This window comes from Brachionichthys hirsutus, chromosome 4 (assembly GCF_040956055.1).
Source record: "Brachionichthys hirsutus isolate HB-005 chromosome 4, CSIRO-AGI_Bhir_v1, whole genome shotgun sequence".
Lineage (NCBI taxonomy): Eukaryota > Metazoa > Chordata > Actinopteri > Lophiiformes > Brachionichthyidae > Brachionichthys > Brachionichthys hirsutus.
The window spans coordinates 304,476-328,423 of NC_090900.1; the positions used below are offsets into that span (position 1 = coordinate 304,476).

A 23,948-nucleotide genomic window follows, 5' to 3' on the forward strand; every position below is an offset into this window, starting at 1 on the left:
TACAGGTTGAACAAGAGCAGGACCAACAGACTCAGGGACAGTTCTATACCGAGACCAGGACTAAACAGGACAAACACTCACTATGTGTACTAAACTACATAACTACTCACCATGTGTACTAAACTATATAACTACTCACTATGTGCAATAACAAACGTGCAATAACAAACGTATACTATTAACATGCTAAATACTGGTCAATCTCTCTGCATGCACTGTTCACTTTAAACCTTAAATTATCCTGCAAGTACTTGAATGTTCCGTTATCGTTTGTATTTTATGTTTTTATTAGACACCAGACGGAGCAGCACTCCTAATCTCATTGTGTAGCTACTATGACGATAAAGGCTTTCTATTCTATTCTATTCTATACAAGTACAGACACATCACAAAACAGCAGCATCAGGAGTGGATACACAGATGTGTACTAGCAGCAGTAAACTAGCGTCATCACGCAGTGCAAATGGTACAGTGCAAGTTATCGGTTATGAAATGTTCAGGAGTCTTACAGCCGAGGGGAAGAAGCTGTTCTTGTGGCAGGAGGTTCTGGTCCGGATGGACCGTAGCCTCCTGCCTGAGGGGAGAGGGTCAAAGAGTCCGTGTCCAGGGTGAGAAGGGTCGGCTGTGATCCGACCTGCACGCCTCCGAGTCCTGGAGACATACAGGTCCTGGAGCGATGGCAGCTTGCAGCCGATCACCTTCTCCGCAGCACGTACAATGCGCTGCAGTCTGTGTCTGTCCCTGGTGGTGGCGCCAGCGTACCACACGGTGATGGAGGAGGTGAGGACGGACTCCACGATGGAGGTGTAGAACTGCACCAACATCTGGGTTGGCAGCTTGAGTTTCCTCAGCTGCCGCAGGAAGTACATCCTCTGCTGAGCCTTCTTGATGAGGGAGCTGATGGTCGGCTCCCACTTGAGGTCCCGGGTGATGGTGGTGCCCAGGAAGCGGAAAGAGTCCACGATGGAGATGGGGGTAGGGGAGTCTGTGAGGACGAGGGGGGACGGTGGGACTGTGACTTTCCTGAAGTCAACAATCATCTCCACTGTTTTCTGGCTGTTCAGCTCCAGGTTGTTGCTGCTACACCAGGACACCAGCCGGAGGTATTTAGACGCTGAGCAAGCAGCAGGTCGTTCAGAGCTCGGGGGCTTTGGGCTTGTAGTTGGTAATGCCCCCCCCCCCCCCCCCCCCTCCAAACTGCTGCAGGGTCGTTAGCAGAGAACTGCTGCTGGAGTCTGCGTGAATATACTGATTTAGCATTCTTCAGCTCCCTGCTAAACCTGTACTTCACCTCCTTGTAGCTGTCTCTGTCTCCGCTCCTCTTTCTCAGGTCTGATCTGGCTGAGCTTCGGCGTGAACCAGGCCTTGTCGTTGGCGTAACTCACCCTGGTGCGCGTTGGTACAATGCGCTCCTCATTGTAGCTGATCCATGAGGTCACCGTGTCCGTGTCCTCGTCCAGGTTATCCGTAGCAGCCCTAAATATGTCCCAGTCTGTCGTCTCCAAACACGAGCGGAGCTCCTCAACAGCCTCACCAGTCCAGATCTTGGATGTGCTTGCTACTGGTTTAGCAAGCTTCAGTCTCCACGTAGTTTGTATTACAGTACTCTATATTCGCTCTTTTTTGCCCCATTATCAGGGCTGTAAGAATCAGGAAATTGAAGGTTGTTGCTATACAGGAGTGACAGGTCAATATATTCCTTTTTTTTTCGACTACCCCTTATGGAATTTGACACAGCCATGTAGGGCGGGGGTCTCTATTGCGCCACCGAATTTCATCTGGATCGGATCCGGATTGCAGATATTATGACGATTTGTCTAAAAATGGAGGTACGCTCGTATTACGTCCGGCTGAACATTTAATATTAGAGACAGATTTCTAACAAGTGTCGTCTTCTAGCTGAGTCAATCGGGTTAGGGTTAGGGTTAGGGTTAGGAGCAGGTCAACCAAGGAGCTTCTGTTTTTGCTGATGTCTGTCTGACTTTTAGCAGGATTACAGACAAACTGCTCACCACGAGTACCTTAGTTTTAATCCGTCTCTCTATCAGTGCATGAAAATGTTACGCCACCAGAACAGGACGTAGTCTCAAGCTTTGCACTCCTCCCCTCTTGTAAAGCGTATCTACTGTACAGGCTATCAGATCTGTCTAGAGTAGAGAACGTCAGGAAGATAAATCCAGTGGGGCTATTGATTACTACATGAGGGCCATAAACGGACTGGCTGAGCTCCCGCCTCTGGGGCCGGATCGTTGCTCCAGTCTGCTGTCAGCCAGCATCTCGCTGCAAACACTCCAGCACCCCAGAAAGTGATCATCTGTTATCATGAGCCGCTGTTTCTCCCTTTGAACGGCCCTTTGTTCATTGTTCTTTTGGGTCCAACAAACCTTGATCAAAAAGCACAACAAACATTTTGAGAATGCGCCGCCATCAATCTAAAGTCCTGGTGCTGAGAAGCTGCGTAAGCTCTTCTGTATTTCAGAGGAACAAGTGAGAATTGCCACTGATTGTTGAAATGAATGTTTAATGATGTTCCCAGAGGCTGCGTCTATTTGCCCTTATAAGCTAACAAATAACTCTAATTCAGTCGTTTATATCAGGCGCAGTTGTATGGCTGCTTCCTCTGACCCATTTAGTACGTGCACGTCTGCCTGCTGTTGTAATGTGCTGCAATGCCTACTGGCCCAGGAGAAGAGACATGGACGTAGTGAGGGAGGACATGAGAGTGGCTGGTGTTGGGGAGGACGATGCAAAGGACAGGACTAGAGGACGACCCAGGAGAAGAGACATGGACGTAGTGAGGGAGGACATGAGAGTGGCTCGTGTTGGGGAGGACGATGCAAAGGACAGGACTAGAGGACGACCCAGGAGAAGACACATGGACGTAGTGAGGGAGGCCATGAGAGTGGCTGGAGTTGGGGAGGACGATGCAAAGGACAGGACTAGAGGACGACCCAGGAGAAGATACATGGACGTAGTGAGGGAGGACATGAGAGTGGCTCGTGTTGGGGAGGACGATACGAAGGACAGGACTAGAGGACGGCCCAGGAGAAGAGAAATGGACGTAGTGAGGGAGGACATGAGAGTGGCTGGTGTTGGGGAGGACGATACGAAGGACAGGACTAGAGGACGACCCAGGAGAAGAGACATGGACGTAGTGAGGGAGGACATGAGAGTGGCTCGTGTTGGGGAGGACGATACGAAGGACAGGACTAGAGGACGACCCAGGAGAAGAGACATGGACGTAGTGAGGGAGGACATGAGAGTGGCTCGTGTTGGGGAGGACGATGCAAAGGACAGGACTAGAGGACGACCCAGGAGAAGAGACATGGACGTAGTGAGGGAGGACATGAGAGTGGCTCGTGTTGGGGAGGACGATACGAAGGACAGGACTAGAGGACGACCCAGGAGAAGAGAGATGGACGTAGTGAGGGAGGACATGAGAGTGGCTCGTATTGGGGAGGACGATACGAAGGACAGGACTAGAGGACGGCCCAGGAGAAGAGACATGGACGTAGTGAGGGAGGACATGAGAGTGGCTGGTGTTGGGGAGGACGATACGAAGGACAGGACTAGAGGACGACCCAGGAGAAGATACATGGATGTAGTGAGGGAGGACATGAGAGTGGCTGGTGTTGGGAGGACGATACGAAGGACAGGACTAGAGGACGACCCAGGAGAAGAGACATGGACGTAGTGAGGGAGGACATGAGCGTGGCTGGTGTTGGGGAGGACGGTGCAAAGGACAGGACTAGAGGACGACCCAGGAGAAGAGACATGGACGTAGGGAGGGAGGACATGAGAGTGGCTGGTGTTGGGGAGGACGGTGCAAAGGACAGGACTAGAGGACGACCCAGGATAAGAGACATGGACGTAGTGAGGGAGGACATGAGAGTGGCTGGTGTTGGGGAGGACGATACGAAGGACAGGACTAGAGGACGGCCCAGGAGAAGAGACATGGACGTAGTGAGGGAGGACATGAGAGTGGCTGGTGTTGGGGAGGACGATACGAAGGACAGGACTAGAGGACGACCCAGGAGAAGATACATGGACGTAGTGAGGGAGGACATGAGAGTGGCTGGTGTTGGGAGGACGATACGAAGGACAGGACTAGAGGACGACCCAGGAGAAGAGACATGGACGTAGTGAGGGAGGACATGAGAGTGGCTGGAGTTGGGGAGGACGATGCAAAGGACAGGGTGAAGAGGAGAAGGCTGGGTTGCTGTGGTGACCCCTCAGGGGACAAGTCCAGTAGTCGTGATTTGATTTGATTTATTTATTAAAGTGTAATGCACATCCGTGCCCAGCCCACATGGATTTACAAGACACTCATAATCCAGTGGATTGAGAGTTCAGACCATCAATTATATCTTCATAAAGCGTACAGAGTAGTCTGTCTCCGCTTTACAGAAATAGCATGCCAAGGAGAAACCTGAATTATTTAGAGTCAAACACATTTCTTTTTAATCTGCATAACAAGGACAATACAGAACAAAACTAGAAAGACAATCAGAGACTGCAGACCCCGCCTCCAAAAGACTATTGGATCTTGTGAGACAGTAAACAAGGCTTCCGGATCAGAGGGGCCAAACCTGCTCTAGCTTGCTGCTCCAGAACGGGAAAAGATACAACTACAACTGTAACATATATGAAACTAGAATGAACTATGAGTGTTCACACCAGATCTGAAGTCTCTAGCTCCAAAATTGAGGTCAGGATGGACTCCTGAAAAATGCCGATTTTAGAACGAAAATTAGCTCTCAGATCCGGATTGTGATCCGGATCAACGCCATTCTCGGGGAGGACCGAGCCACGGACGGAACCTTGCTTGTGTAAAATTTTCAAGTCGATTGGCTTCGGCAAGGGTAACTAGAAAACGACAATCAGAGATTGCAGACCCCGCCTCCAATAGACTATTGGATCTCCGGAACGTGCTCCGGAACGTACTACAAGACTCCTTCTGGACTCCTTTTCCCATCATGCAATTTATTTCCCTCCCTCTTAAAGTGACAGTTTACAGCACAGGCACAATTCCAGATGTAAAAATAATTCTAGAATCTGGATCCAGATCCGGATCAACGCCATTCTCGGGGAGGACCGAGCCACGGACAGAACCTTGCTTGTGTAAAAATTTCAAGTCGATTGGGTTACTAGTTTTTGAGTTATGCGCTCGGACAGACAAGCAAACAGAAAAACATACAAACAAACGGACCCAATTGCATTTCCCTCGCCTCCCCTTCGGCGAGGGAAATGAAACTGGTCGTCCTCCATGAGTCCTTTGAAGCTGCCCGTCTCCACTGCCAGAGGGGAGGTGTAGTCGTTTCTAATGCTTCTGTTTGCCAGGAGAAAAGGAGGTTTGGCTTGTAAAAACAAGACACTGCAGCAATAATCAAATACTGAGACCGACTATGAAGGAATTTTTAGCTTTCTATTGGTCACTGATGAATTAATCTTCACACAAGCATTCATAAAGCATGAATCAGGGAAAATAGCATTGGATTAGGAGTGATCTACAATGATGGCACCACATCTTCCATTTGTTCTGAGTTCCTGATCAATAACAGCCAAATGCTGCAACACTGCTTATTAAATAAATACATTTGCAATAATCTAAAAACGCTATTTATTATTATTATTATTTTACCTAATGTAAGCATTGGCATGAACACATCAACGCATTCCAGCAGAAACACAAATCTTTGTGATAACAGACACGATGCTCTGATAACAACTCTGATTCTAATGTGGAGAGTAGAAGATGATGATGAATATATTTATTAGATAGAATGTTAGAGTACAAGTACAGTCACACAGTAGCATGTATTACAGTACAAATAAAGTCAAACATCCTGTCTAAGAGGAGCATTTCAAAAAGCCCTTGCGGTCTTGTTTCCGTTGAAAGTCACGTATCTAATGTCCCCCGCTCTGTAACCATGACGGCAGCCGGTGAGGGTGAGAGGCGTCCGTAGTCCTTCACTCATCTTCTTCCAGTTGTGCAGGTACCACCTGACTATTCATGGTGTACAATGAATGCATGTTTACATTCTGGCTGGCACTGTTAAACACGGATGGTGTCTGAGGTGAGTGCATGAGCACTCACGGTGGGAGATGGTGTCGCGGGTGGTTGAGAGGGTAGTCCTATGATCGAGAGGTTGGCGGTTCGATCATAGGACTACTAATCATAGGCTCGGGCACATTTGTGCACTGTCGTTGTGTCCTTAGGCAAGACACTTCACCCATGTTGCCTGTGCGCACGCGGAGACCAGCAGCAGACTACAGTAAGAAAGTGTAACTGCTGTAAACCAAATTGCCCTCCGAGGGACAAATCAATAAAAAGTATTTAGTACTTATTTAGCTTGAATGCAGCTTATACAGCAGATCCTGCTTTGGGTTAGATGAGGGGTTGGGAACCTATGGCTCGCGAGCCAGGTGTGGCTCTGTTGATGATTGCATCTTGCGCGCAGATAAAACAAAACATTCTCACTTGTTTTAGTCCATCCATCGATCTTTTGCTGCTCGTGTCCTGTCAGGGCTGCAGGAGCATCCATCCATCCATCTTCTTCCGCTTATCCGGGGGGGCAGCAGCCTAAGCAGGGAAGCCCAGACTTCCCTCTCCCCGGCCACTTCCTCTAGCTCTTCCGGGGGGATCCCGAGGCGTTCCCAGGCCAGCCGAGAGACATAGTCTCTCCAGCGTGTCCTGGGTCTTCCCCGTGGTCTCCTCCCGGTGGGACGTGCCCTGAACACCTCACCAGGGAGGCGTTCAGGAGGCATCCTACATAGATGCCCAAGCCTCCTCATCTGGCTCCTCTCAACGCGGAGGAGCAGCGGCTCTACTCCGAGCTCCTCCCGGATGACTGAGCTTCTCACCCTATCTCTAAGGGAGAGCCCAGCCCCGCCACGGAGGAAGCTCATTTCAGCCGCTTGTAGCCGCAATCTTGTTCTTTTGGTCACTACCCAAAGCTCGTGACCACAGGTGAGGGTAGGAACGAAGATCGACCGGTAAATCGAGAGCTTCGCCTTTCGGCTCAGCTCTCTCTTCACCATGACGGATCTGTGCAGAGTCCGCATCCCTGCAGACGCTGCACCGATCCGTCTGTCGATCTCCAGCTCCATCCTTCCCTCACTCGTGAACAAGACCCCGAGGTACTTGAACGCCTCCACTTGGGGCAGGATCTCCTCCCCGACCTGGAGGGTGCACTCCACCCTTTTCCAGCTGAGAACTATGGCCTCGGATTTAGAGGTGCTGATTCTCATCCCGGCCGCTTCACATGCGGCTGCGAACCGATTCAGTGAGAGCTGGAGGGCGGCCTGATGAAGCCAACAGGATCACGTCGTCTGCAAAAAGCAGCGACCCAATCCTGAGGTCACCAAACCGAACCCCCTCAACGCCCTGGCCCCACTCTACCACCAGTTGGTAGAGTGGGTAGTTCAGTGATCAGAAGGTCAGTGGTTCGAATCCCAGCTCTGACTGTCCACGTGTCGAAGTGTCCTTGGGCAAGACACTGAACCCCAAATTGCTCCCAGTGGGCTGGCAGCACCTTGCATGTCATCAGTTGCCCACTGGAGTGTGAATGGGTGAATGTGAGGCCTCATGTAAAGCGCTTTGAGCACCGCTAAGCGGTGGAAAAAGCTATATAAGTGCAGTCCATTTACAAAGGGCAGCCCTGGCGGAGTCCAACCCGCACTGGAAAGAGGTCCGACTTATTGCCAGCAACGTGGACTAAGCTCTGGCACCGGTCATATAGGGAGCGGACACCCCGTATCAGGGGGTCCGACACCCCATACTCCTGGAGCACCCCCCACAGGACTCCTCGAGGGAGACAGTCGAATGCCTTCTCCAAATCCACAAAACACATGTGGACTGGTTGGGCAAACTCCCATGCACCCTCAAGGACCCTGCCGAGGGTGTAGAGCTGGTCCATAGTTCCACGGCCAGGACGAAAACCACATTGCTCCTCCTGAATCCGAGGTTTGGCTATCCGATGGACCCTCCTCTCCAGTACCCCTGAATAGACCTTACCGGGGAGGCTGAGGAGTGTGATCTCTCTGTAGTTGGAACACACCCTCTGGTCCTTCTTATAAAGAGGGACCACCACCCCGGTGTGCCAATCCAAAGGCACTGCCCCCAATGTCCATGCGATGTTGCAGAGTCTTGTCAACCATGACAGCCCTACAACATCCAGAGCCTTAAGGGACTCTGGGCGGATCTCATCCACCCCTGAGGCCTTGCCACCGAGAAGCTTTTTAACTACCTCAGCAACCTCAGTCCCAGAGATGGAGGAGCTCACCCACGAGTCCCCAGGCCCTGCTTCCTCACTGGAAGGCATGTCGGTGGGATTGAGGAGGTCTTCGAAGTAGTCCCTCCACCGATCTACGACGTCTCAAGTCAAGGTCAGCAGCGCCGGATCCTGAGACGCCGGATGGTGGTCCAGAACCTCTTTGAAGCCGTCCGGAAGTCGTTTTCCATGGCTTCACCGAACTCCTCCCATGCCCGGGTTTTCGCCTCAGCAACCGCGGTAGCTGCGCCCCGCTTGGTCTGTCGGTACCTGTAAGCTGCCTCCGTTGTCCCACAGGCCAAAAAGGCCTGATAGGACTCCTTCTTCAGCTTGACGGCATCCCTCACCACCGGTGTCCACCAAGAGGTTCTGGGATTGCCGCCACGACAGGCACCGACCACCTTACGGCCACAGCACCGATTGGCCACTTCAACAATGGAGGCACGAAACATGGTCCACTCAGACTCAATGTCCACTGCCGCCCGCGGTACATGGTCGAAGCTCTGCTGACAGGAGATTCTGCCAGACGTTCCCAACAGACCCTCACAATATGTTTGGGCCTGCCAGGTCTGTCCGGCATCCTCCCCCACCATTGGAGTTGACTCAACACCAGGTGAGGATCGGTCGACAGCTCTGCCCCTCTCTTCACCCGAGTGTCCAAGACATGCGGCCGCAAGTGCGGCGAGACGACTACAAAGTCAATGATCAAACCGCGGCCTAGGGTGTCCTGGTCCCAAGTGCACATATGGACACCCTTATGCTTGAACATGGTGTTTGTTATGGACAATCTGTGACGAGCACAGAAGTCCAATAACAAAACACCACTCGGATTCCGATCAGGGGGGCCATTCCTCCCAATCACACCCCCCAGGTCTCACTGTCATTGCCAATATGGGCGTTGAAGTCCCCCAACAGAACGAGGGAATCCCCAGAAGGAGCACTCTCCAGTACCCCCTCCAAGGACTCCAAGAAGGGTGGATACTCTGAACTGCTGTTTGGACCATAGGCACAAACAACAGTTAGGATCCGTCCCCCCACTCGAAGGCGGAGGGAGGCTACCCTCTCGTTTATTGGGGTAAACTCCAACATACAGGCACTGAGCCGGGGGGCAATAAGGATTGCCACCGGGAACTTCTCAACCTTGCACACCAGCTCAGGCTCCTTCCCCGCCAGAGAGGTGACGTTCCACGTCCCTAGAGCTAGTTTCTGGAGCCGAGGGTCAGACCGCCAAGGTCCCCGCCTTCGGCTGCTGCCCAGCTCACATTGCATCCGACCCCTCTGGTCCCTCCTATGGGTGGTGAGCCCACGGGAAGAAGGTCCCACGTTGCTTCTTCGGGCTATGCTTGACCGGGCTCCATGCATGAAGACCCGGCCATCAGGCGCTCGCCATCGTGCCCCACCCCCCAGGCCTGGCTCCAGGAGGGGGCCCCGGTGACCCGCGTCCAGGCGAGGGAGGCCTAGGACCAATTATTGAACTTGTCATTGGGGTTTTTCAAGCCGCCCTTTGTCTGGTCCCTCCCTTAGGACCTGTTTGCCATGGGTGACCCTACCAGGGGCATATAGCCCCCGACAACTGAGCTCCTAGGATCATTGTGACACGCATCCCCTCTACCACGATAAGGTGGCAGCCCTCGCCATCGCCAAGAAAACAATCCTCGTTAACTGGAAAAATAAACAGTCTTTAAACATCAACCATTGGTTGAACCTCCTCATAGAACACATATCAATGGAGAAAATCTCTGCTTCCAAAAAAGAAATAAAAAATATTTGAAATATTTTACAGAAAGTTGGTCTCCTTTTATTAAATCATTAAATATAAATATTGCAACCTTATTCTGCCTGCTAGCGAAAGCCACCACAACTGGTGGCTTTCGCTGGTCCATAGTTCCACGGCCAGGACGAAAACCACATTGCTCCTCCTGAATCCGAGGTTTGGCTATCCGATGGACCCTCCTCTCCAGTACCCCTGAATAGACCTTACCGGGGAGGCTGAGGAGTGTGATCTCTCTGTAGTTGGAACACACCCTCTGGTCCTTCTTATAAAGAGGGACCACCACCCCGGTGTGCCAATCCAAAGGCACTGCCCCCAATGTCCATGCGATGTTGCAGAGTCTTGTCAACCATGACAGCCCTACAACATCCAGAGCCTTAAGGGACTCTGGGCGGATCTCATCCACCCCTGAGGCCTTGCCACCGAGAAGCTTTTTAACTACCTCAGCAACCTCAGTCCCAGAGATGGAGGAGCTCACCCACGAGTCCCCAGGCCCTGCTTCCTCACTGGAAGGCATGTCGGTGGGATTGAGGAGGTCTTCGAAGTAGTCCCTCCACCGATCTACGACGTCTCAAGTCAAGGTCAGCAGCGCCGGATCCTGAGACGCCGGATGGTGGTCCAGAACCTCTTTGAAGCCGTCCGGAAGTCGTTTTCCATGGCTTCACCGAACTCCTCCCATGCCCGGGTTTTCGCCTCAGCAACCGCGGTAGCTGCGCCCCGCTTGGTCTGTCGGTACCTGTAAGCTGCCTCCGTTGTCCCACAGGCCAAAAAGGCCTGATAGGACTCCTTCTTCAGCTTGACGGCATCCCTCACCACCGGTGTCCACCAAGAGGTTCTGGGATTGCCGCCACGACAGGCACCGACCACCTTACGGCCACAGCACCGATCGGCCACTTCAACAATGGAGGCACGAAACATGGTCCACTCAGACTCAATGTCCCCTGCCTCCCCCGGTACATGGTCGAAGCTCTCCTGACAGGAGATTCTGCCAGACGTTTCCAACAGACCCTCACAATATGTTTGGGCCTGCCAGGCCTGTCCGGCATCCTCCCCCACCATCGGAGTTGACTCAACACCAGGTAATGATCAGTTGACAGCTCCGCCCCTCTCTTCACCCGAGTGTCCAAGACATGCGGCCGCAAGTGCGGCGAGACGACTACAAAGTCAATGATCGAACCGCGGCCTAGGGTGTCCTGGTCCCAAGTGCACATATGGACACCCTTATGCTTGAACATGGTGTTTGTTATGGACAATCTGTGACGAGCACAGAAGTCCAATAACAAAACACCACTCGGATTCCGATCAGGGGGGCCATTCCTCCCAATCACACCCCCCAGGTCTCACTGTCATTGCCAATATGGGCGTTGAAGTCCCCCAACAGAACGAGGGAATCCCCAGAAGGAGCACTCTCCAGTACCCCCTCCAAGGACTCCAAGAAGGGTGGATACTCTGAACTGCTGTTTGGACCATAGGCACAAACAACAGTTAGGATCCGTCCCCCCACTCGAAGGCGGAGGGAGGCTACCCTCTCGTTTATTGGGGTAAACTCCAACATACAGGCACTGAGCCGGGGGGCAATAAGGATTGCCACCCGGAACTTCTCAACCTTGCACACCAGCTCAGGCTCCTTCCCCGCCAGAGAGGTGACGTTCCACGTCCCTAGAGCTAGTTTCTGGAGCCGAGGGTCAGACCGCCAAGGTCCCCGCCTTCGGCTGCTGCCCAGCTCACATTGCATCCGACCCCTCTGGTCCCTCCTATGGGTGGTGAGCCCACAGGAAGAAGGTCCCACGTTGCTTCTTCGGGCTATGCCCGACCGGGCTCCATGCGTGAAGACCCGGCCATCAGGCGCTCGCCATCGTGCCCCACCCCCCAGGCCTGGCTCCAGGAGGGGGCCCCGGTGACCCGCGTCCGGGCGAGGGAGGCCTAGGACCAATTATTGAACTCGTCATTGGGGTTTTTCGAGCCGCCCTTTGTCTGGTCCCCTCCCTTAGGACCTGTTTGCCATGGGTGACCCTACCAGGGGCATATAGCCCCCGACAACTGAGCTCCTAGGATCATTGTGACACGCAAACCCCTCTACCACGATAAGGTGGCAGCCCTCGCCATCGCCAAGAAAACAATCCTCGTTAACTAGAAAAATAAACAGTCTTTAAACATCAACCATTGGTTGAACCTCCTCATAGAACACATATCAATGGAGAAAATCTCTGCTTCCAAAAAAGAAATAAAAAACATTTGAAATATTTTACAGAAAGTTGGTCTCCTTTTATTAAATCATTAAATATAAATATTGCAACCTTATTCTGCCTGCTAGCGAAAGCCACCACAACGATGTAAATGGTGATGCTGCTTACATTTTTTTGCATGACTCATCTTGTTTTTGTTTTCATTTAGGAACCCGGTTTCTGTCACCAGGACCGAGTGGACCTCAAAATTCACCTCCCAGCCATTCTAACTATCTAGGGAGGTGGGCAGGTGCCTGTGGGGGGCGTGGTGTTGGGTACTGGTGGGACACTGGGCCGGCCCGCTGTGCCCCGTGCCGCTGCGCTGGCCTAGGTTTCGTCGGCTGTGTTGGTGACGGTTGCTCCCGGTTCCTGGGCTGGTTCTTCTGCGTGTGGCTCTGGGGGGGCCACGGGGGTCGTTCCCAGGCCCTGAGCTGGTTCTTCTGCGTGTGGCTCTGGGGGGCCCCGGGGGTCGTTCTCCGGTTGCTGTGGCTGCTTGGGGTGATCTGGGGGCTCATGTTGCCATTGTTGGGTCCGGGATGGCTGCCCCGTTCTTAGGTGGAGGTTTCATGCATGCCAGATCCACCACTCCAGCACCAATCAAAACTCGATCTGAGAGTTAACTCCGCCCACAGATCTCTGAGTCAGTGGAGGTTGCCGGTTCAGTGTTTGTGGCTCTCACTATGCTCTCCCTCTTCTTCCCCAGATCTCCTGAGAACTTGGTGATCCAGACTTTCCTCTAGAGGCTGATGTGAACCTGGTGTATTGGGACAACTCTTGGTGATGATTGGATGGAAGGGGTAGAATTAAGGAGCACAAATAAATCCATTGCACTCTCTCCTCAGAACACTGTGTATTTGTCACTTTGTGTTTGTCCATGTTGTGTGTTCACTGCGGTGTGCACAGCCCTCTACGGCGGTAAGCAGGTAATAAAACCAATAAAATATGAATAGGCTAGTCTGCCAAGAGGGCAGGTAACGGTCACAATCACTATAAGAATAAAAAGCACAGAATCTAGCAGAGACTGACGCTGTCACTGTTGACAAAGTTATAGGAAAGAAAAAGAGCGCTGTAGGGAATTTCCATATTAGATGGGACTCCACAACGTAATTACATGCCGACACCACTAGGAACGCACCACATTTAGTTTAATAATGTAATGACTGATTTCAATTGAACGCATCACAGCAGTGATGTCACACAACACAGATAAACTTGGGCTTAGATTGGCTGGGGCGGGACCCCCACCTTGAGGAGGACGGACTCATGGACATAGAAAGACACGGACGCAGAGGGCGGCCCTTTGTTCGGACCTGAAACAGACACACGAAACAGGATCGAACCTCAGCGCTGATATCCGAACTAACTTGTACTGATCTGTTGATTATATAAATGTCTTAATCTAAACCCACATTCTCCTCATTGACTACGCACCCACTACGGAGAACAAGAACCGGAAGAGGGTTTGGTAAAACCCTACAGCGCTCTGGTGGTTCTGTTTGTTTTTAGAGACGACAGCGGGAGAGATGTGAGGAGCCAATAGGTATATTCGTTATCTTTTTGTCCCCCCGCAATAATAAATTTGCTTTGGTGACATTTCACGCCTCTAACATTTCTACACACGGGACAGTACCTTTGGTTGAGATGGCAGGCTGCTCCCCCAGGAGCAGTTTTAGCCTCTTGGCATGGATTTTACCCTGGTAGTGCGACTGTGCCACCACCGCCGACGTGAAGGACATGTTACACAGCGTGCAGCACTTATTCTTGTCCACATCTCCCTCGTCGTTGCCCTGGAAACAAAGTCACACCCAAGCAACGATGCATCAAAGAATCCAGCATGGCTGATCCTTGAGAGCAGGGCGCATCACGCACGCATCACGCACGCACCACGCACGCATCACACACGCATCACGCACGCATCACGCACACATCACGCACGCACCACGCACGCATCACGCACGCATCATGCACCAGCAGGCAACACGCATCACGCACGCATCACGTACCACGCAGGCATCACACATCACACACGCATCACGCACGCATCACGCACGCATCATGTACCACGCAGGCATCACGCATCACACACGCATCACGCACACATCACGCACGCATCACGCATCACACACTGACACGCATCACACACGCATCACGCACGCATCACGCACACATCACGCACACATCACGTACCACGCAGGCATCACGCATCACACACTGACACGCACGCATCACGCACGCATCACGTACCACGCAGGCATCACGCATCACACACTGACACGCATCACACACGCATCACGCACGCATCACGTACCATGCAGGCATCACGCATCACACACTGACACGCATCACGCACGCATCACGCACGCATCACGCACGCATCACGCACGCACGCATCACGCACACATCACGCACACATCACGTACCACGCAGGCATCACGCATCACACACTGACACGCATCACGCACGCATCACGCACCACGCACGCATCACGCACCACGCACGCATCACACGCGCATCACGCACGCATCACGCACCATGCACGCATCACACGCGCATCACGCACCACGCACACATCACGCACGCATCCCACGCGCATCACGTACGCATCACGCACCATGCACGCATCACACGCGCATCACGCACCACGCACACATCACGCACGCATCCCACGCGCATCACCCAGGCATCACGCATCACACACGCATCACAAACGCACCATGCACGCATCACGCACACATCACGCACGCACCATGCACGCATCACGCACGCATCACGCACGCATCACGCACGCATCACACACGCATCACACACGTATCACGCACACATCACGCACGCATCACGCACGACGCACGCACCACGCACGCACCACGCACGCATCACGCACGCATCACGCACACATCACACACGCATCACGCATCACGCACACATCACACACGCATCACGCACGCATCACGCACACATCACGCACGCATCACGCACCACGCACGCATCACGCACACATCACGCACGCATCACGCACCACGCACGCATCACGCACGCATCACGCACGCATCACGCACGCATCACGCACACATCACGCACGTATCACGCACCACGCAGGCATCACGCACGCATCACGCACGCATCACGCATGCATCACACACGCACCACGCAGGCATCACGCATCACGCACACATCACGCACGTATCACGCATCACGCATGCATCACACACGCACCACGCAGGCATCACGCATCACGCACACATCACGCACGTATCACGCACCACGCAGGCATCACACACGCATCACGCACACATCACGCATCACGCACGCATCACGCACGCACGCATCACGCATGCATCACACACGCACCACGCAGGCATCACGCATCACACACGCACCACGCACGCATCACACACGCATCACGCACGCACCACGCACGCATCACGCATGCATCACACACGCACCACCCAGGCATCACGCATCACACACGCATCACACACGCACCACGCACGCATCACGCACACATCACGCACGCATCACGCACCACGCACGCATCATGCACCACGCACGCATCACGCACGCATCACGCACGCATTACGCACACATCACGCACGTATCACGCACCACGCAGGCATCACACACGCATCACGCACACATCACACACGTATCACACACGCATCACACACGCGTCACGCACGCATCATGCACGTATCACGCACGCACCACGCACGCACCACGCACGCATCACGCATGCATCACACACGCACCACCCAGGCATCACGCATCACACACGCATCACACACGCACCACGCACGCATCACGCACACATCACGCACGCATCACGCACCACGCACGCATCACGCACGCATCACGCACGCATCACGCACACATCACGCACGTATCACGCACCACGCAGGCATCACACACGCATCACACACACATCACGCATCACGCACGCATCACGCACGCACGCATCACGCATGCATCACACACGCACCACGCAGGCATCACGCATCACACACGCATCACACACGCACCACGCACGCATCACACACGCATCACGCACGCATCACGCACGCATCACGCACGCACCACGCACGCATCACGCACGCACCACGCACGCATCACGCATGCATCACACACGCACCACCCAGGCATCACGCATCACACACGCACCACGCACGCATCACGCACCACGCACGCACCACGCACGCATCACGCACGCATCACGCACGCATCACGCACGTATCACGCACCACGCACCACGCAGGCATCACACACGCATCACGCACGCATCACGCACGCATCACGCACGCATCACACACGTATCACACACGCATCACACACGCGTCACGCACGCATCACGCACGCATCATGCACGTATCACACACGTATCACGCACGCATCACGCATCACGCACGCATCACACACGCACCACGCACGCATCACGCACACATCACGCACGCATCATGCACCACGCACGCATCACGCACGCATCACGCACGCATTACGCACACATCACGCACGTATCACGCACCACGCAGGCATCACACACGCATCACGCACGCATCACACACGTATCACACACGCATCACACACGCGTCACGCACGCATCATGCACGTATCACACACGTATCACGCACGCATCACGCACGCATCACACACGCATCATGCACGTATCACACACGCATCACACACGTATCACGCACACATCACGCACGCATCACGCACGCACCACGCACGCATCACGCACGCATCATGCACGTATCATACACGTATCACGCACGCATCACGCACGCATCACACACGCATCATGCACGTATCACACACGCATCACACACGTATCACGCACGCACCACACACCACGCACGCACCACGCACGCATCATGCACACATCACACACGCATCATGCACGTATCACACACGCATCACACACGTATCACGCACGCACCACACACCACGCACGCACCACGCACGCATCATGCACACATCACACACGCATCACGCATGCGTCACGCACCACGCACGCATCACACACGCATCACGCACACATCACGCACCACGCACGCATCACACACGCACCACGCACGCATCACACACGCATCACGCACGCATCACACACGCACCACACACGCATCACGCATGCATCACGCACCACGCACGCATCATGCACACATCACACACGCATGCGTCACGCACCACGCACGCATCACGCACACATCACGCACCACGCACGCATCACGCACGCACCACGCACGCATCACACACGCATCACGCACGCATCACACACGCACCACACACGCATCACGCATGCATCACGCACCACGCACGCATCACGCACCACGCAGGCATCACACACGCATCACGCACCACGCACGCATCACGCACACATCACGCACGCATCACGCACGCATCACGCACACATCACGCATCACGCACGCATCACGCATCACGCACCCACGCATCACACACGCACCACGCAGGCATCACGCATCACACACGCATCACACACGCATCACGCACGCACCACGCACACATCACGCACGCATCACGCACGCATCACGCACACATCACGCACCACGCATGCATCACACGCACGCATCACGCACGCACCACGCACGCATCCGCATGCATCACACACGCACCACGCAGGCATCACGCATCACACATGCATCACACACGCACCATGCACGCATCACGCACACATCACGCACGCATCACGCACGCATCACACGCGCATCACGTACGCATCACGCACGCATCACGCACCGCGCACGCATCACACACGCATCACGCACACATCACGCACCACGCACGCATCACACACGCATCACGCACGCATCACGCACGCACCACGCACGCACCACGCACGCATCACGCATGCATCACACACGCACCACCCAGGCATCACGCATCACACACGCATCACACACGCACCACGCACGCATCACGCACACATCACGCACGCATCACGCACCACGCACGCATCACGCACGCATCACGCACGCATCACGCACGCATCACGCACACATCACGCACGTATCACGCACCACGCAGGCATCACACACGCATCACACACACATCACGCATCACGCACGCATCACGCATGCATCACACACGCACCACGCAGGCATCACGCATCACACACGCATCACACACGCACCACGCATGCATCACACACGCATCACGCACGCATCACGCACGCATCACGCACGCACCACGCACGCATCACGCACGCACCACGCACGCATCACGCATGCATCACACACGCACCACCCAGGCATCACGCATCACACACGCACCACGCACGCATCACGCACACATCACGCACGCATCACGCACCACGCACGCACCACGCACGCACCACGCACGCATCACGCACGCATCACGCACGCATCATGCACGTATCACGCACCACGCACCACGCAGGCATCACACACGCATCACGCACGCATCACGCACGCATCACACACGTATCACACACGCATCACACACGCGTCACGCACGCATCACGCACGCATCATGCACGTATCACACACGTATCACGCACGCATCACGCATCACGCACGCATCACACACGCATCATGCACGTATCACACACGCATCACACACGTATCACGCACACATCACGCACGCATCACGCACCACGCACGCACCACGCACGCACACATCACACACGCACCACGCACGCATCACACACGCATCACGCACACATCACGCACCACGCACGCATCACACACGCACCACGCACGCATCACACACGCATCACGCACGCATCACACACGCACCACACACGCATCACGCATGCATCACGCACCACGCACGCATCACGCACCACGCAGGCATCACACACGCATCACGCACCACGCACGCATCACGCACGCACCACGCACACATCACGCACGCATCACGCACGCATCACGCACACATCACGCATCACGCACGCACGCATCACACACGCACCACGCAGGCATCACGCATCACACACGCACCACGCACGCATCACGCACACATAACGCACGCATCACTCACACATCACGCACGCATCACGCACGCATCACGCACACATCACGCACGCATCATGCACCAGCAGGCAACACGCATCACGCACGCATGCATCACGCACCACGCACGCATCACGCACACATCACGCACCACGCACGCATCACGCATCACGCACCACATCACGCATCACGCACCACGCACGCATCACGCACCACGCAGGCATCGCACACGCATCACGCACACATCACACACGCATCACGCACACATCACGCACGCATCACGCACCACGCAGGCATCACACACGCATCACGCACGCATCACACACGCATGCATCACGCACGCATCACACACGCATCACGCACGCATCATGCACGTATCACACACGTATCACGCACGCATCACACACACATCACGCACGCATCACGCATCACGCATGCATCATGCACTTATCACACACGTATCACGCAGGCATCACGCACGCATCACGCACTACGCAGGCATCACACACGCGTCACGCACGCATCACGCACGCATCACACACGTATCACACACGCATCACACACGTATCACACACACATCACGCACGCATCACGCACGCATCACACACGCATCACGCACACATCACGCACGCATCACGCACCACGCACGCACCACGCACGCACCACGCACGCATCACGCACGCATCACGCACGCATCATGCACGTATCACGCACCACGCACCACGCAGGCATCACACACGCATCACGCACGCATCACGCACGCATCACACACGTATCACACACGCATCACACACGCGTCACGCACGCATCACGCACGCATCATGCACGTATCACACACGTATCACGCACGCATCACGCATCACGCACGCATCACACACGCATCATGCACGTATCACACACGCATCACACACGTATCACGCACACATCACGCACGCATCACGCACCACGCACGCACCACGCACGCACACATCACACACGCACCACGCACGCATCACACACGCATCACGCACACATCACGCACCACGCACGCATCACACACGCACCACGCACGCATCACACACGCATCACGCACGCATCACACACGCACCACACACGCATCACGCATGCATCACGCACCACGCACGCATCACGCACCACGCAGGCATCACACACGCATCACGCACCACGCACGCATCACGCACGCACCACGCACACATCACGCACGCATCACGCACGCATCACGCACACATCACGCATCACGCACGCACGCATCACACACGCACCACGCAGGCATCACGCATCACACACGCACCACGCACGCATCACGCACACATAACGCACGCATCACTCACACATCACGCACGCATCACGCACGCATCACGCACACATCACGCACGCATCATGCACCAGCAGGCAACACGCATCACGCACGCATGCATCACGCACCACGCACGCATCACGCACACATCACGCACCACGCACGCATCACGCATCACGCACCACATCACGCATCACGCACCACGCACGCATCACGCACCACGCAGGCATCGCACACGCATCACGCACACATCACACACGCATCACGCACACATCACGCACGCATCACGCACCACGCAGGCATCACACACGCATCACGCACGCATCACACACGCATGCATCACGCACGCATCACACACGCATCACGCACGCATCATGCACGTATCACACACGTATCACGCACGCATCACACACACATCACGCACGCATCACGCATCACGCATGCATCATGCACTTATCACACACGTATCACGCAGGCATCACGCACGCATCACGCACTACGCAGGCATCACACACGCGTCACGCACGCATCACGCACGCATCACACACGTATCACACACGCATCACACACGTATCACACACACATCACGCACGCATCACGCACGCATCACACACGCATCACGCACGCATCACGCACGTATCACACACGCTTCACACACGCATGACAGTCGTGCGTGACAGTCCGTTTGAATCAGAGCACACCACTCTGCCTTTCCTGAGGCCACTCTGATGAAGCTTTCATTCAAAAGGGAAGTCAGGATACAATGGTACACGTTAAACCAGGGGTGGGCAAACTTTTTGACGTGCGGGCCACATTGGGTTTGAAATTTTGACCGAGGGGCCGGGCCAGGAGCATTTGGATGAGTGTTTGGCCCAGATATACTAAAGCGCTGCGTGTAGTGTGCAAACCTCATAGCACAGTACACACACAGATAAATGTACAACCCGCTTTACTAACAGTGTGTACGAAGGACTGCGTCTTTCAAATGTGCAAAATAGCCCTAATCCAGGTAGTACGTTTGTCTCAATGAATATGCAAGATGCAGCATTTACACATATTTTGGCACAACGGTGTGAGGAGAAATGTAAATAGATTAAAATAGAACAACAGTGTGAGGAGCATGGATTAATGGATGGATGCATGGATCAATGGATGGATGCATGGATCGATGGATGGATGCATGGATTGATGGATGCATGGATTGAGGAGTGTGAGGAGAAATGTAAATAGATTAAAATAGCAATGACATTGTGATCTGTCAAACCTGGTGATTGCATCTGTTTTTAATAAATTTTACTTGAACACGTAAATAAATCAACATTTATTGAAAAAAGATGATCACTTTCAACATTCAAAACATATCAAAACACGAAATACTAAATCTCAATCATTTCTGCTGCACTCTTTGTTGTTCCACTGCTGTGCGTAAATGCGCACTTCATTAAAAGAACGGGATTTATTGATCATGACGCTGATCGTCTGCTCACACACGTAGGTCGAGCCAAACAGCAGCAGCATCTTCTGTGCCGTCCTCCGGACGTTTGGAAACGTGGCTTCGTTAAGTGAGGCATAAATGTCATTCAGGTTAAGAGACTTGAACTTATCCTTTGAGGCGGAGTCGGACTGAAGATCGATCAGTTCCAACTGCAGCTCCTGCGGTGCGGTTTCAGGGTCTTGTGACGGGACGGGACACCAGCTGAAGTGATGCGTCAATTTTCTTTAAATCAGAGAAGCGACGGCAGAACTCCCGTTCTTGCATCGATTGCTTGCTAGCGTAGTTTGCATGCTTTGTGGCAAAGTGACGGCTGATATTATATTCTTTAAAACCCGCAACGGCTTCTTGGCATATCAGACATGCAGCCATAGATCGGATTTCGGTGAAAAGAAATCTTGTTGTGCGCTCTTTATTAAACACTCGGCCCTCACCGTCTACTTTGCTTTTCTTTGATCCGCTCATTTCTACAGACGGGGTCAGAGAGTAATGGGGAAAAAGAAACTAATGCAAAGAGTAATTCGCTACACGCCACCGCGGTCGTCAGTGCGCCATCTGCTGGTGAAACACGGGTATTGCAGGGACAAAATGAAAGTTATGATTTTGAATTTTTTGGTAATTGGACAAGTTCGGCGGGCCGTATTGAAAAGCATAACGGGCCGTATACGGCCCGCGGGCCGTGGTTTGCCCATGTCTGCGTTAAACCAACCAATCGCAGCTAGCCATTTGTATCCACGATGTGAATCTTGAATCTTGAATACGTACAGCAGGTGAATGAGGAAAAGCTGACCCGTACAAATGACATAGTTCCACCTGACAGCCCCAGAAACAACGTGTTTCAACACATTCCCGTTCCGTGTGAGGAAGAGTTTGTTTTCTGGTGAATTATATCTGACATTCGTTTTCAGATCCCATTCCACACTCCAGTATTTCTTTTGCAATCTGAAAAAAAAAAGATTATCACTGATTACGCGTAGGGTGGCATGGAGGTGTAGTGGATAGTGCTGTCGCCTCACAGCAAGAAGGTCCCGGGTTCGAATCCTATCTGCGCGGAGTTTGTATGTTTTCTCCGGGTTCTACGGTTTCCTCCAAAAACAGCTTCTTCGGTTTTGCAGATTGTGTGCGTGAGAGTCTGTCTATGTGTGGCCCACGATGTGCTGGCGACGTGTCTGGGGTGTACCCCGCCTCCCTGTGAGCAGCTGGAGATGAGACGATTGAAGTTGTTCCATTTACAAGAAGATGGATGCCAGGATAGATGTATGGATGGATGCATGGGTGGATGCATGGGTGGATGCATGGATTGATGCATGGGTGGATGCATGTATAGATTGATGGATGGATGCAAGGATCGATGCATGGATGATGGATGGATGCATGGATCGATGGATGGATGCATGGATCGATGGATGGATGCATGGATTGATGGATGGATGCATGGATCAATGGATGGATGCATGGATCGATGGATGGATGCATGGATTGATGGATGGATGCATGGATTAATGGATGGATGCATGGATCAATGGATGGATGCATGGATCAATGGATGGATGCATGGATCGATGGATGGATGCATGGATTGATGGATGGATGCATGGATTGATGGATGGATGCATGGATCAATGGATGGATGCATGGATTGATGGATGGATGCATGGATCAATGGATGGATGCATGGATTGATGGATGGATGGATGCATGGATCGATGGATGGATGCATGGATTGATGGATGGATGGATGCATGGATCGATGGATGGATGCATGGATCGATGGATGGATGCATGGATTGATGGATGGATGCATGGATCCATGGATGGATGCATGGATTGATGGATGGATGGATGCATGGATCGATGGATGGATGCATGGATTGATGGATGGATGGATGGATGGGTGGATGGATGGA

At 53.7% G+C, this 23,948-nt stretch overlaps 1 protein-coding gene across 1 annotated transcript in view; it reads right to left on the minus strand.

The window, feature by feature from the left end:
- The window catches only part of LOC137893138 (zinc finger matrin-type protein 4-like), a 140,733-nt gene that overhangs the window by 15,433 nt on the left and 101,352 nt on the right, over window positions 1–23,948 (minus strand). The window contains exon 4 of the mRNA XM_068738582.1: window positions 13,900–14,056. Coding sequence (XP_068594683.1) covers window positions 13,900–14,056 — 157 coding nt within the window. The remainder of the gene's footprint in view (window positions 1–13,899; window positions 14,057–23,948) is intronic.